Consider the following 13452-nt stretch of genomic DNA (forward strand, 5'->3'; position numbering starts at 1 on the left):
TAAAATGAAGCCTAAAGACATGTTTAGATGCTCAAATGAGGTTTCTGACGTTATTAAAAATGAGTTTAGGCTTTGAAGTATCCACAATTTCTCAATTCAAGTCGAAGGACCAAATTTGAAAAAAATTGTAACCAATAAATTTGATTTTGGATGAGGAAAAAATGAAAATTACATTGTTTTCCTTAAATATAATCAACATTACTTGAATTTGACACATTTTCTGTAGTGTGGTGAGTTTCCATAAAAACTCACCACACCTAGGGAATTGGGTAATTCGCTAAGAAATGCACATAATATTGTTGTTTAATATTTTAAAACGTCGTTTTGGCTTATAAGATTTAAATTTTTTTGATTTTCCAGGAATAACGCTGAAGAACCAATTTTTCACTTTCCCTAGCGAAAATATGTCGGAAAACGACAAAATTTTTATTTAAAACTTTCAAATTTGATTTGTAATCCATTAATTTATACAAATCCTGCACTTTTTGAGGTGTGGTGAATTTCTATAAAAACTCACCACACCACGAAATTGCAGAATTTTCATCAAATGTTATAAATATTATGATGGAAAGCAAAATTTTAAGGTTTCGTTTGAATATTTCTCTTGAAAACGAATATTTTTTATTTTCTTCAGGCAAACGAGGTTTTCTTATCTTCTGACCTCAAAAACTGCAACATGGGGCATGGAAATCTTGAATTTTTTTTCTGGTATTTTTAAAATCTTAATAAGTTTATGCGATTCCAGCAATTTTTTAGGTGTGGTGAATTTCGAACAAAACTCACCACACCTAAAAATTGCTACATTTCCATTTAATGATGTAAAACTTAAGATTTCAAGCAGAATTTTAAGGTTTTGGTTCAAAATTTTAAGGGTTTGATTAGAAATTCCTCAGTTTCTTTACCCAAACGGGGGTTTCGTATCTGTTGACCTCGAAATATCCGGGATTAGTATCCCAAAACTAAAAAAATTCGCTTGGATTATAAATATTTGCATTAGATTATGCGATTCCCGCAATTTTCCAGGTGTGGTGAATTTCTTCAAAATTGCAAAATTTTAATTAGATAATGAAAATATTATGATTAGAAGCACAATTTTATGGTTTTTGTTGAAAATTTTTCTCAAAAAACATTTTTTAGTTTTTGTTGGGGTTTTTGAGTTTTTTTTATCATCTAACCTCAAAACTTCAATTTTGGGTATATAAAACTTGAAAATATTGCTTGTACCATTAATATTAACCTTAGTTTCTACAAATCCAGCAATTTTTCAGGTGTGGTGAATTTCCACCCAAATTCACCACACCTCGAAAATTGCTGAATTTGTATTAAATAATTTAGATATTGTGATTGGAAGAAACATTTTTAAATTTTGGTTCAAAATTTTAAGGATTTGTTCGAAATATGCCTCTTGAAACGCGTACTTCTTCAATTTCATTAGCCAAAAGAGGTTTTCGTATCCTTTGACCTCAAAAGTACCCAAAGGTGTATTCAAAACTTTAAAACTTTGCTTGTCTTATTAATATTTGCATTAGAGTATGCGATTCCAGCATTTTTTTAGGTGTGGTGAATTTCCATAAAACTCACCACACCTCGAAAATTGCAGAATTTCCATACAATGGTGTAAGTATATAATAATAGGAAGCAAATTTTAGAGGTTTTGGTTAAAAAATTTAAGGGTTTGCTTGACAAAAATCCTCTTGGAACCCCTATTTGTTTATTTTTTTAAGGCAAACGAGGTTTTAATATCGTTTGACCACAAAAGCATTAAAATAAGTAACCCAAACTTAAAAACGTTGCTTGTAATATAAGTATTTGCATTAGAATATGCGATTCCAGCATTTTTGCAGGTGTGGTGAATTTCTATAAAAACTCACCACACCTCAAAAATTGCTGAATTTGCTTCTAGTTATGTAAATATTATCATTGGAAGCAAAATTTTAAGATTTTGGTTGGAAATTTGTCTTAAAAACCTATTTCTTCAATCTCTGACCCCTCTATTGAGGTCAATGGATGAGATATCCCATCTTTCGATCTCAAAAGCGACTAAGTGAGTATCGCAAACCTAAAATTGTTACTTGTATCATTAATATTTACATTGGTTTATGCAAATTCAGTAATATTTGAGGTGTGGTGAATTTCCATAAAAACTCACCACACCTCTAAAATTGCTGAAATTGCACCAAATCATGTAAATATTATGAAAGGAAGCAACATTTTAGAGTTTTGGTTGGAAATTTGCATTAAAACCCTATTTCTTCAATCTCTGACCCCTCTTTTGAGGTCAATGGATGAGATACCCCATCTTTCGATCTCAAAACCGACTAAGTGAGTATCACAAACCTAAAAAGGTTGCTTGTATCATTAATATTTACATTGGTTTATGCAAATTCAGTAATATTTGAGGTGTGGTGAATTTCCATAAAAACTAACCACACCTCTAAAATTGCTGAAATTGCACGAAATCATATAAATATTATGATTGGAAGCAAAATTTTAAGATTTTGTTTGGAAATTTGTATTAAAACCCTATTTCTTCAATCTCTGACCCCTCTTTTGAGGTCAATGGATAAGATAGTCCATCTTTCGATCTCAAAACCGACTAAGTGAGTATGCCAAACCTAAAAATTTTGTTTGTATCATTAATATTTACATTAGTTTATGCAAATTCCGTAATATTTGAGGTGTGGTGAATTTCCATGAAAACTCACCACACCCCGAAAATTGCTGAAATTGCATCAAATCATGTAAATATTATGATTGGAAGCAAAATTTTAAGGTTTTGGTTAAAAATTTCTCTTAAACACCATTTTTTTAATCTCTTACCCAATATTTTAAGTCAAAAGGGAAACCCAGACTTAAAAAAATTGCTTGTAGAAATGATATTTACTTCAGTTTATTCAAACCTGCAATTTTTGAGGTGTGGTGAATTTCCATGACAACTCACCACACCTCGAAAATTGCAGATTTCACTTTAAATAGTCTTAATATTTTGATTAGAAGCTTACTTTTTAAGTTTTGTGTACAAATTTCTCTTTAAAATCTATTTTTTTAATTTTCTTTACCAAAAATAACTGAAATTCCGCCATTTTCCCTCATTTTTGTCCTCCAAAAAATATCAACAAATGTTGTTTTGTCTTCTATTAATTAGAAAAATGAAACCTCATACATACATATATGAATGCAATTTTAATTAGATTTCAAAAGCCATTGAGAAAAACCAAACGAAAATTTTCCCAAAAAAAAAAAGCAGACCTTATCCTTTTGCGCATTTTTAATTGGCAATAGGCCAATTGAATTACACAAGCAGCAAACCAATAGCTTTATTGGTTTATAGAGCTCTAAAACACACAAAAACAAAAAAAAGAAACTCATTAAATTGTTGAAAATGCAGTCGTCTCCAGACATAGTTTGGCAGACGCCATAATGGCTGGCCACACTGCCGGTGGTGGTGGTGGTGACTGATGAAAAACTCACATGTGGGAGTGTGTTAAATGCCAGCGAAAGAAATGAAAATGAAACTACAGCCAAACAAATGAAAAGTGATTAAAAACGCCAATGGACTCCACTAAAGGAACCCAAACAAGAAACGAAATCAATAATGAAACAAAGCGCGACCGAAAAAACGAAAATCCTCAAGCACAATAAACTTCAACTTAAAATCAACCGCCACTAACTACTTGAAACAAAAGTGAAAATATGTCTTTCTTCAAAATAATTACAGGAACAAACTTCTTCTTCTTCGCTATTTGATTTTCCCTCAACGACAAAGAAACTTCACTCACATTGAGTAGAATTCTTCCATTGAAAAGCCCAAAGAAACTGTAAATAGTAGTTGTATAGAGGAAAAGTTTCCTGCAATATCCCTTTATGCCAAAAAGTCTTCCTGCAAAACCCTCCTGAGGAAAAAGAAACAACTGCCTACCTACCTACTTACCTGCCTGCCTGCCAACCAGCATATCCTGTAGTTTAAGAACAATATCCCAGTACGTTTTTTTCTCGTTATTTCGTTAACTTCTTCTTCTACTTGTAAAACAAAATTAAAATCAAAATAACAACAACCACCACATCACTGCAAACATGACTTCCAATGATCCAGCGGCTAGCATGGAATTGGGCAAAGTGCCAGATTCAGCAAATAATACCACAGTAGATGGTGCCCAACCAGAGGTAAGTTATAGCCGTTCTCGTTCTTATGACAGAGAACAAGTTACGAACGAGACGACAACAAGAAGTTTTTGATTTTTTAAAAAAAGAACTTGCCTGTTTCCTTTTGTTTATTTGCTCGTTTGTTTTGCGTCCACTTTTTTGTTCTCTTGTCATTTTCCAAACTTCCGGTATGTTTATTTTTGTAATTAGAAGTTGTTTTTAGATTAGTTTTAGTTTTTTTTTCGCACACAACCTGCTTGTAACTCTTTAAGTTAATGCAGTTTTTTTAAGTTGTAGCTTTTAAAAGTTATTATTAAAGAAAACAAGAACGATCATGACTTTTATTTAAAGAAGTTATGAACATCTTCGCCTTTGGTAGGTAGGTGGTTATCGAAGGCGCACAGAAAGCCATTAACATAATTACCTTAATTCTCATTAGAGACTGTTTGTAGTCATTTACGCCATCTGTCTGTGAGAATGTCCATAGCTAAGATAAGAGATCGGCCTTATCATCTGTCGGTAAAAATGTTCATTATAGCATCGATCAAACCTCTCAAATATTTTATGTCACTTCCGCCATCTGTATGTGAAAATCTTCATAGATAAGATAAGAGATCAGTCTTGTTATCGGTCGATAAAGATGTTGTCTTTATCTGCGACACAAACCTCTTTAATATTTATTTCATAAAACCGAGGCTCGGAAAAAACCTCTTTTTCTATTCATAGAAGCATTGATTATCGGCATCACAGAAATCCATAAATGTTTCGCATCGAACGAACCCGACCTTTTTTACAAAAGATATGAACATCTTCGACTTTAGTAGGTAGTTATCGAAGGCGCACAGTAGGCAAGGTGGTTATCGACCATTTAAACAATTACCTTAATTCCCATTAGAGACTCTTTGAAGACATACCCGTCATCTGTATGTGAAAATCATCATAGAGATCAGTCTTATCATCGGTCGATAACGATGTTCTTCATATCTTCGAAACAAGACTTGTAACGACATCTGTCTGTGAGAATGTTCATAGCTAAGGCTAGTGACCAGTATTATCATCTGCAGATAAAGATGTTCATCATATCATCTATACAAACCTTTCAAATGGATGAAAATCGTCACAGTTAAGGATAGAGATCAGTTTTTCCTGGGTCGAGAAAGATGTTCGTCATATCTTCGGCAAAAAAAAATACAAACTTGTTTTATTTACAGAAGCATTGATTATCTGTATGTCAGAAATGTGAACGACTCATGCCTTCATTTGTAACAGAGCTGAAAATCGTGCACATTATTTCTAAGGGTATAAAAGGTTTTTGCTTTAGATAGGAGACCTGCTAACATTATTTCCTTCAGATAGAAAAACCTCATTAAGGCAGACAGAAAACATCATAAAGGCCTTCATCCAGATAGAAGACTTCCTACAGGTTTTTCTGTATATAGAGATGCTACTAAAGGTCCTCTCTGTAGATAAAAGACCTCCTAAAGGTCTAGATAACAATTTTTTCTGTCAATAGAAGGCCTTTTACAGATCTTCTATGTATATGGACGACTTCTTTAAGGGTTATTTCTGTGGTTGGAAGGCCTTCAAAAGCTCTTCTATGTAGATAGAAGACATACAAAAAAATCCTATCTGTCTTTTCTGTAGATAAAAGCCTTCTATAGGCCTTCATTGTATATAGAATACCTCCTATATGTTTATTTCTGTAGGCAGAAGGCCTTCTACATATCTTTTCTGCAGATAGAAGACATTTAACACTTTCTGTCGGCAGAAGACCTCCTAAACATTTTCTATGTAGATAAAAGACCTCTTAGGATTTTTTCTGTAGGTCGAATATCTCCCAAAGGCATTATCAGTAGAGAGAAGATGTCTTGAAGCTCTTCTTCTCCTTTCAGCCTTTTCTGTAGATAGAAGACCTCCTCAAGGTCTTTTCTGTAGAAAGATGTCACACCAAAAGTAAATAGAATACATCTCAAAGGTTGTTTCTGTAGACATATGTAAGTAAATAGTAGTACCGCTAAAGTTATTTTCTAAGGGTAGAAGAAGACCCCCAAAGATTTTTTGTAGATAAAAGGCCTGCTTAAGGCATTTTCTGAATATAGAAAACCTCTTAGAGAAATTTCCTCTAGATAGAAAAACTCTTACTCAAACCTCTATAGATAATAGTCCACTTAACAGTATTTTCTGCTTGATAGAACCCCGCTTTAAGGTCTTACTGCAGATAAAAGTCCTCTCAGCAGATAGAAGAGCTCCTAAACGTCTAGAAATAAGTCAAGACGTTTTATCTACTGCATGTAGATAAAAGGCCCCCTAAAGGTCTTCCCAGTACATAGAAATCTTCTTAAGGTATTTTCTAAGGACGAGAGATCCCCTAAGATCTCCCAAAGGTATTATCAATAGAGGGAAGATTTCTTCAAGGTTTTTTAGGAGACGAATAACCTCTTCTTCTCATTTTAGCCTTTTCTGTAGATTAAAGACTTTGAGGAGTCTTTTCGGTAGAAAGAAGTCATTCCAAAAGGTCGCTTCTTAAGAAAGAAATGAATTTAAGTACCGGTATAGGTATTTTCTATAGACGGAAGTCCTCCTAGGTAAAAAGACTCAAATGCCCATAAAAAATACTCATATTGCTGTTAATAGGTCGGTAATTATTATCATCATAGGTAATTTATGTCGATAAGGATGTATAATGTGAAACCATTATCGCCATCTATCTGTAAGAATATTTATAGCTAAAGTTAGACGGCGGTTCTATCGTCCGTCGGTATTAGTGCTCATGACATCCCAGACACAAACCGTATATCGCACGCCTGTGTGTTAATTTTTTGAACATTGAGATTGTTAGATGTATCAGCTACAGCTCTTTTCTGTTAATAGAAGACCACCTAAAGGTCTTCCTGTAGGTAGAGGTCACATTAAAGATCTTCTCTGTAGATTAAATACCTTCTAAAGTTATTGTCCTATAGACAGAAATCCCTCTATTCATATTTCTGTAGCAGAAGACCTCCTACAGGTATTCTCCGTTGATAGGGGACATCCTAAAATATACAATACCTCCTAAGAATCTTGTCAATACGTAGATACAAGACTTCCTAAAAATCTTATCAGTAGGTAGACGACCTGCTAAAGGTCTTCTCTTTAGGTAGGAGGCTCCATGCAGGTATTTTATAGGTAGAATACCTCATAAATATATTTTCTGCATATAGAAAGTATTATCCCACTTTTCTTTTTCTACAGACTGAAGATCTCCTCAGGGTATTCTTCGTAGATAGGAGACCTCATAAAGGTCTTTTTTGTAGATGAAATTCTTCCTAATAGTTTTCTGTTGAGTCTTCCCAGTAGGTTAAATTTTCCTTGTACATAGAAATCTTACTAAGTCTTTTCTTTACATGAAAGTTCTCCTAATTAGAGAGAAGACGCTCTTTTCGGGAGCTGGAAGACCTCTTCTTCTCGTTTCAGCACTTTCTTTATATATGTAGAAGAGCTCCTAAACGTCTAAAAGTAAGTCCTTCTAAAGGTAGTCCCTGTAGATAAAAGGCCTCCTAAAGGTCTTTCCTGTTACATGAAAATCTTCTTAACATCCTATCTATAGACGAAAGATCCCCAAAGATCTCCCAAAGGTATTATTAATAGGGGGAAGACTTCTTCAAGGGTTTTTTTTTTTGGAAGATGAAAGATCTCTTATTATTCGTTTAGCCTTTTGTGTAGATAAAAGACTTTGGGGAGTATTTTCTGTAGAAAGAAGTCATTCCAAAAGTAGAGAGAATACCATTTAAAGGTCGCTTCTTAAGATGGAAATGAACTGAAGTACGCTATAGGTATTTTTTTATAAATGGAAGTCCTGCTAGGTGAATAGACTCAGATTCATTTTAAAAATTACTCGAACTGCCGTTGAGTGTCGGTACAGTCGGTAATTATTGTCATCATAGGTAATTTATGTCGATAAGGATGTACAGTGTGAAACCATTATCGCCATCTATCTGTAAGAATATTTATAGCTAAAGATAGAGGACGGTTCTATCATCTGTGGGTATAAGTGTTCATGACACCCTAGACCCAAACCGTATATCGTACGCCTGTAATTGTGTTAATTTTTTGAGCATTGTGATTGTTAGATGTAGCAGCTATCGACGCGTCTATCCCACAATTTGTTCAGTAAAGAGAGACTTGGGAGCACAACATCCCATTGAATATTGATGAGGAGTATTTGGCTCCAGTGGAAGTGAAGACAACAAATGTAGATTGAGAGTACAAATACACTGCATAAAGCAACCACGAAGAAGCAAATGGTTTGCTAAAGTAACGAAGAAATGGCCTGTGGGATATAGAGAAACCACCAATGTACTCTGAAACTCATTTCGTGGGGGCAACAAGACAAAATACGACTTTTTCGTAACAAAATTTAACAAAAATGAGACCATTGGGAATGCCACCCCTAACATACATCTCTGAAGGAGGCCATCTGCCGTAGAGGGCCACAAGGCTAAATATGACTGATTCGAAGAAAAATTTAACAAAACTAAGACCATTGGAAATGCCACCCCTAACATACGTCTCTGAAGGAGGCCAAGCGGGGCCACAAGACTACCGTAGGGGACCACAAGACTAAATATGACTTTCTTCGAAGAAAAATTTAACAAAAATGAGACTATTACCACCTACCGTAGAGAGGAGAATTTGACCAGAAGTCCCCTAAATAAATATTGTGTGGAATATATGTGGTCTTTCTGGACATGGTATGGATTAACACACCAGTAGGCTAAGACCGTGGATACATGCAAAATACCATTAAGAATTAATGGAAATGCCGCTTCGGTCGGTAATAATGATTAGCATATTAACTTTACCATTACCGCCACCTATATATGAAATAGTTTATGTTTAATATAGAGATCGGTTCTATCATTTGTTGGTAATGATGTTTGTAATATCTTATGAACATTCTTGCCGACAAACAATCAAAGAATGGTGTCCAGGATAATATGATCATGCTTATCGAGAAAAGCTAAGGCAATTAAACTGCATGAACATTTTTACCGACAAACAATCAAAGAAGAGTGATGTCCGGGATAATATGGGATATAAAGAAACCACCAATGTACACTGAAACTCATTTCGTGGGGGCCACAAGACAAAATACGACTTTTTCGAAACAAAATTTAACAAAAATGAGACCATTGGGAATGCCAGCCCCTAACATACATCCCTGAAGGATGCCAAGCGGTATTCATCACCTACAGTAGGGGGCCACAAGACTGAATATGACTTCTTCGAAGAAAAATTTAACAAAAATGATACTATTAAGAAGTCGAACCCTAACATACGTCCCTGAAGGAGACCAAGCGGTATTCATCACCTACCGTAGAGAGGAGAATTTGACCAGAAGCCCCCTATATAAATATCGTGCGGAATCTATGTGGTCTTTCTGGATATGGTATGGATTAACACACCATTAGGCTAAGACGGGGGATACTTGCAAAATACCATTAAGAATTAATGGAAATGCCGCATCGGTCGGTAATAATGATTAGCATGTTAACTTTACCATTACCGCCACCTATATATGAAATAGTTTAAACAATTAGCAATTTAACTGACAAACAATCGAAGAAGAGTGATGTTCGGGATAATATGGGATATAAAGAAACCACCAATGTACACTGAAACTCATTTCGTGGGGCCACAAGACAAAATACGACTTTTTCGAAACAAAATTTAACAAAAATGAGACCATTTGAATGCCTCCCCTAACATACCACCCTGAAGGAGGCCAAGCGGTATCCATCACCTACCGTAGGGGGCCACAAGACTAAACATGACTTTTTCGAAGCAAAATTTAACAAAAATTAGACTATTAGGAAGTCTACCCCTAACATACGTCCCCGGAGGAGACAAAGCGATATTCACCACCTACCGTAGAGAGGAGAATTTGACCTGAAGTCCCCTGAATAAATATCATGTGGAATATATGTGGTCTTTCTGGACATGGTATGGATTAACACACCAGTAGGCTAAGACTGGGGACACACGGAATATCCCATTAAGAATTAATGGAAATGCCTCTTCTGTCGGTAATAATGTTTAGCATGTTAACTTTACCATTACCGCCACCTATATATGAAATAGTTTATGTTTAAGATAGAGATCGGTTCTATCATTTGTTGGTAATGATGTTTGTGATATCTCATGAACATTTTTGTCGACAAACAACCGAAGAATGGTGTCCTGGATAATATGATCACGGTTATCGACAACAGTTAAGGCAATTAAACTGCATGAACATTTTTACCGACAAACAATGAAAGCAGAGTGGTGTCTGGGATAATATGCACATCCTTACCGACATAAGCAACCTCTAAAGGGAATTTAATGTATTATTTTAATAAGTTTTTGCTAGTGCCACCAATAACTACCTACATTTTTCACAGTTAAGGAGATATCTCTGGTTTTTTTAGTATTATAGCAACCAGCAAAGATTTCAATAATCTTCGGACCTTTTTTGGTAGTAAAGCTGAAAGTTTTCTACATGTCTATAGATTTTTTAGTCACTTCATTATCATTTTTCCCCCAAAAAAATTGTTCCATTGAAAATTATTAACCAAAGATTCTAATTTATTAAGACTGCAGAACCCCTCTGCAAATGCACCATAATACAACAAAGGGTTATGCTCTGTCATAGCCTAGACCACATTTATTTAGCCCTTCATATTTTATTTCTTTCTGTCTTTACCCCAATATTGGTTTTGTGTCAATATCTTAGGCAGCAACACAGCAAAGTAACCTCAATATGCTCTAATTTGGCAATATTTGTGGGCAATAGCCTCCATTTCCATCTCCCTTTCCACTTTCATATGTGTAATTTGTTCTCCTCATCTTCTTCTCCATCTATTGGCACTTTTCATTATTTGTTCCTCATTAGTGGAGAAAAATACTTGAGATGATGATATTTGCCTTGTGTGTGTGATAATGGTTATATATGTGTGGACCATCCGTTTGATTTTTTTTCTCGTTGCTATGCCAACATTGAATTCACACGTCCATATCCTTTTTAGAGCAATTATTTTTTTCCCACCACACTGTTTGTGGTCTTCTCCGGCACTTTGTAAGTGGAGAGCTAAACTCCAATGCCACTAAAGCTTCTTGAGGCAATACTTTGGTTTTGATTTGTTTCCATGCTTAGTTTTTTTTTATACTCCTCTTCTCCTTCACATTCTACTTCATCTTTTACTTTATCTCCTTTATGGACTAATTTAGCCATGTTTGATATTTGTTGGCCATCAAAGATGAGAATGATGGCGATGGTTTTGGATTTTCTGATGGTCATGTTTGCTTCGTAATTAACAAAAGATGTTGAATATTTAAACAAAGGATATTGTGTATTATTTTTTCCTTTGATTTAATTATATTTGCTCTTATTAGATTGCGGGGGAATTTGCCTTTGATGAAAGTTTAATGCGAAAGGGAGAGGAGGAGGGAGAAGGAAATTAAATTAGTCTTTACTGCAGAGTTGTTTTGCTGGGGAGCTGAGCAGAAGACCCAAATTGACCTGCTAACAAAGATGAAGTAGGGACTTTTAAACGAGGAAAGGTCTTCGAATAGAAAGCCATTAATTGATTACCCGTCGTTAAATGTCATTTAACGTTTTTATAGCATACTACTAGGAGTTTTGTTTAAATTTGAATAATATAAGGTAATCGAAGGGTTTTGCCTAAGATAATGTGGACTATGAGAACATTCTTACCGACAGACGATCGAAGATTGGTATCTAGGATGATATGAACACTCTGTGACTGAAGCTACATCTAACGGATATTTCAGGAATTGTGATTTTTGCGAGTGCTTCCAACAAGTACCTAGTAAATCCACGTTTTGTGGTCTAATAACCCTTGAAAAATATTCTTTAAAAAATCCACGTTTTGTGGTCTAATATCCCTTGAAAATATTCTTTAAAAAATCCACGTTTTGTGGTCTAATATCCCTTGAAAATATTCTTTAAAAAATCCACGTTTTGTGGTCTAATATCCCTTGAAAATATTCTTTAAAAAATCCACGTTTGTGGTCTAATATCCCTTGAAAAATATTCTTTAAAAGATACACGTTTTGTGCTCTTGAGGCCCTTTAAAAATATTCTTTAAAAAATCCACGTTTTGTGTTCTAGTGGCCCTTGAAAAATATTCTTTAAAAAATCCACGTTTTGTGTTCTAGTGGACCTTGAAAAATATTCTTTAAAAAATCCACGTTTTGTGTTCTAGTGGCCCTTGAAAAATATTCTTTAAAAAATCCACGTTTTGTGTTCTAGTGGCCCTTGAAAAATATTCTTTAAAAAATCCACGTTTTGTGTTCTAGTGGCCCTTGAAAAATATTCTTTAAAAAATCCACGTTTTGTGTTCTAGTGGCCCTTGAAAAATATTCTTTAAAAAATCCACGTTTTGTGTTCTAGTGGCCCTTGAAAAATATTCTTTAAAAAATCCACGTTTTGTGTTCTAGTGGCCCTTGAAAAATATTCTTTAAAAAATCCACGTTTTGTGTTCTAGTGGCCCTTGAAAAATATTCTTTAAAAAATCCACGTTTTGTGTTCTAGTGGCCCTTGAAAAATATTCTTTAAAAAATCCACGTTTTGTGGTCTAAAAACCCTTGAAAAATATTCTTTAAAAAATCCACGTTTTGTGTTCTAGTGGCCCTTGAAAAATATTCTTTAAAAAATCCACGTTTTGTGTTCTAGTGGCCCTTGAAAAATATTCTTTAAAAAATCCACGTTTTGTGTTCTAGTGGCCCTTGAAAAATATTCTTTAAAAAATCCACGTTTTGTGTTCTAGTGGCCCTTGAAAAATATTCTTTAAAAAATCCACGTTTTGTGGTCTAAAAACCCTTGAAAAATATTCTTTAAAAAATCCACGTTTTGTGTTCTAGTGGCCCTTGAAAAATATTCTTTAAAAAATCCACGTTTTGTGTTCTAGTGGCCCTTGAAAAATATTCTTTAAAAAATCCACGTTTTGTGTTCTAGTGGCCCTTGAAAAATATTCTTTAAAAAATCCACGTTTTGTGTTCTAGTGGCCCTTGAAAAATATTCTTTAAAAAATCCACGTTTTGTGGTCTAAAAACCCTTGAAAAATATTCTTTAAAAAATCCACGTTTTGTGTTCTAGTGGCCCTTGAAAAATATTCTTTAAAAAATCCACGTTTTGTGTTCTAGTGGCCCTTGAAAAATATTCTTTAAAAAATCCACGTTTTTTGGTATTGAGGTCCTTTAAAAATATTCTTTAAAAAATCCACGTTTTGTGGTCTTGAGTTCCTTGAAAAATATTCTTTAAAAAAT

The 13452-nt window shown here is 34.4% G+C and overlaps 1 protein-coding gene across 9 annotated transcripts in view; it reads left to right on the forward strand.

Moving 5' to 3' along the window:
* ome (dipeptidyl peptidase 4 omega) overlaps nt 1-13452 on the forward strand; it is a 561457-nt gene that overhangs the window by 496476 nt on the left and 51529 nt on the right. For 4 of the 9 annotated variants that reach the window (XM_073986483.1, XM_073986474.1, XM_073986476.1 and 1 more), the window contains exon 2: nt 3719-4164. The exons of the other annotated variants lie outside the window; for them this stretch is intronic. In XM_073986483.1, coding sequence (XP_073842584.1) covers nt 4075-4164 — 90 coding nt within the window. In that variant the 5' untranslated portion in view covers nt 3719-4074. The remainder of the gene's footprint in view (nt 1-3718; nt 4165-13452) is intronic. 9 annotated transcript variants of the gene reach the window in all.

This window comes from Musca autumnalis, unplaced genomic scaffold (assembly GCF_047663935.1).
Source record: "Musca autumnalis isolate F117 unplaced genomic scaffold, ASM4766393v1 scaffold_4, whole genome shotgun sequence".
Taxonomy (NCBI): Eukaryota; Metazoa; Arthropoda; class Insecta; order Diptera; family Muscidae; genus Musca; species Musca autumnalis.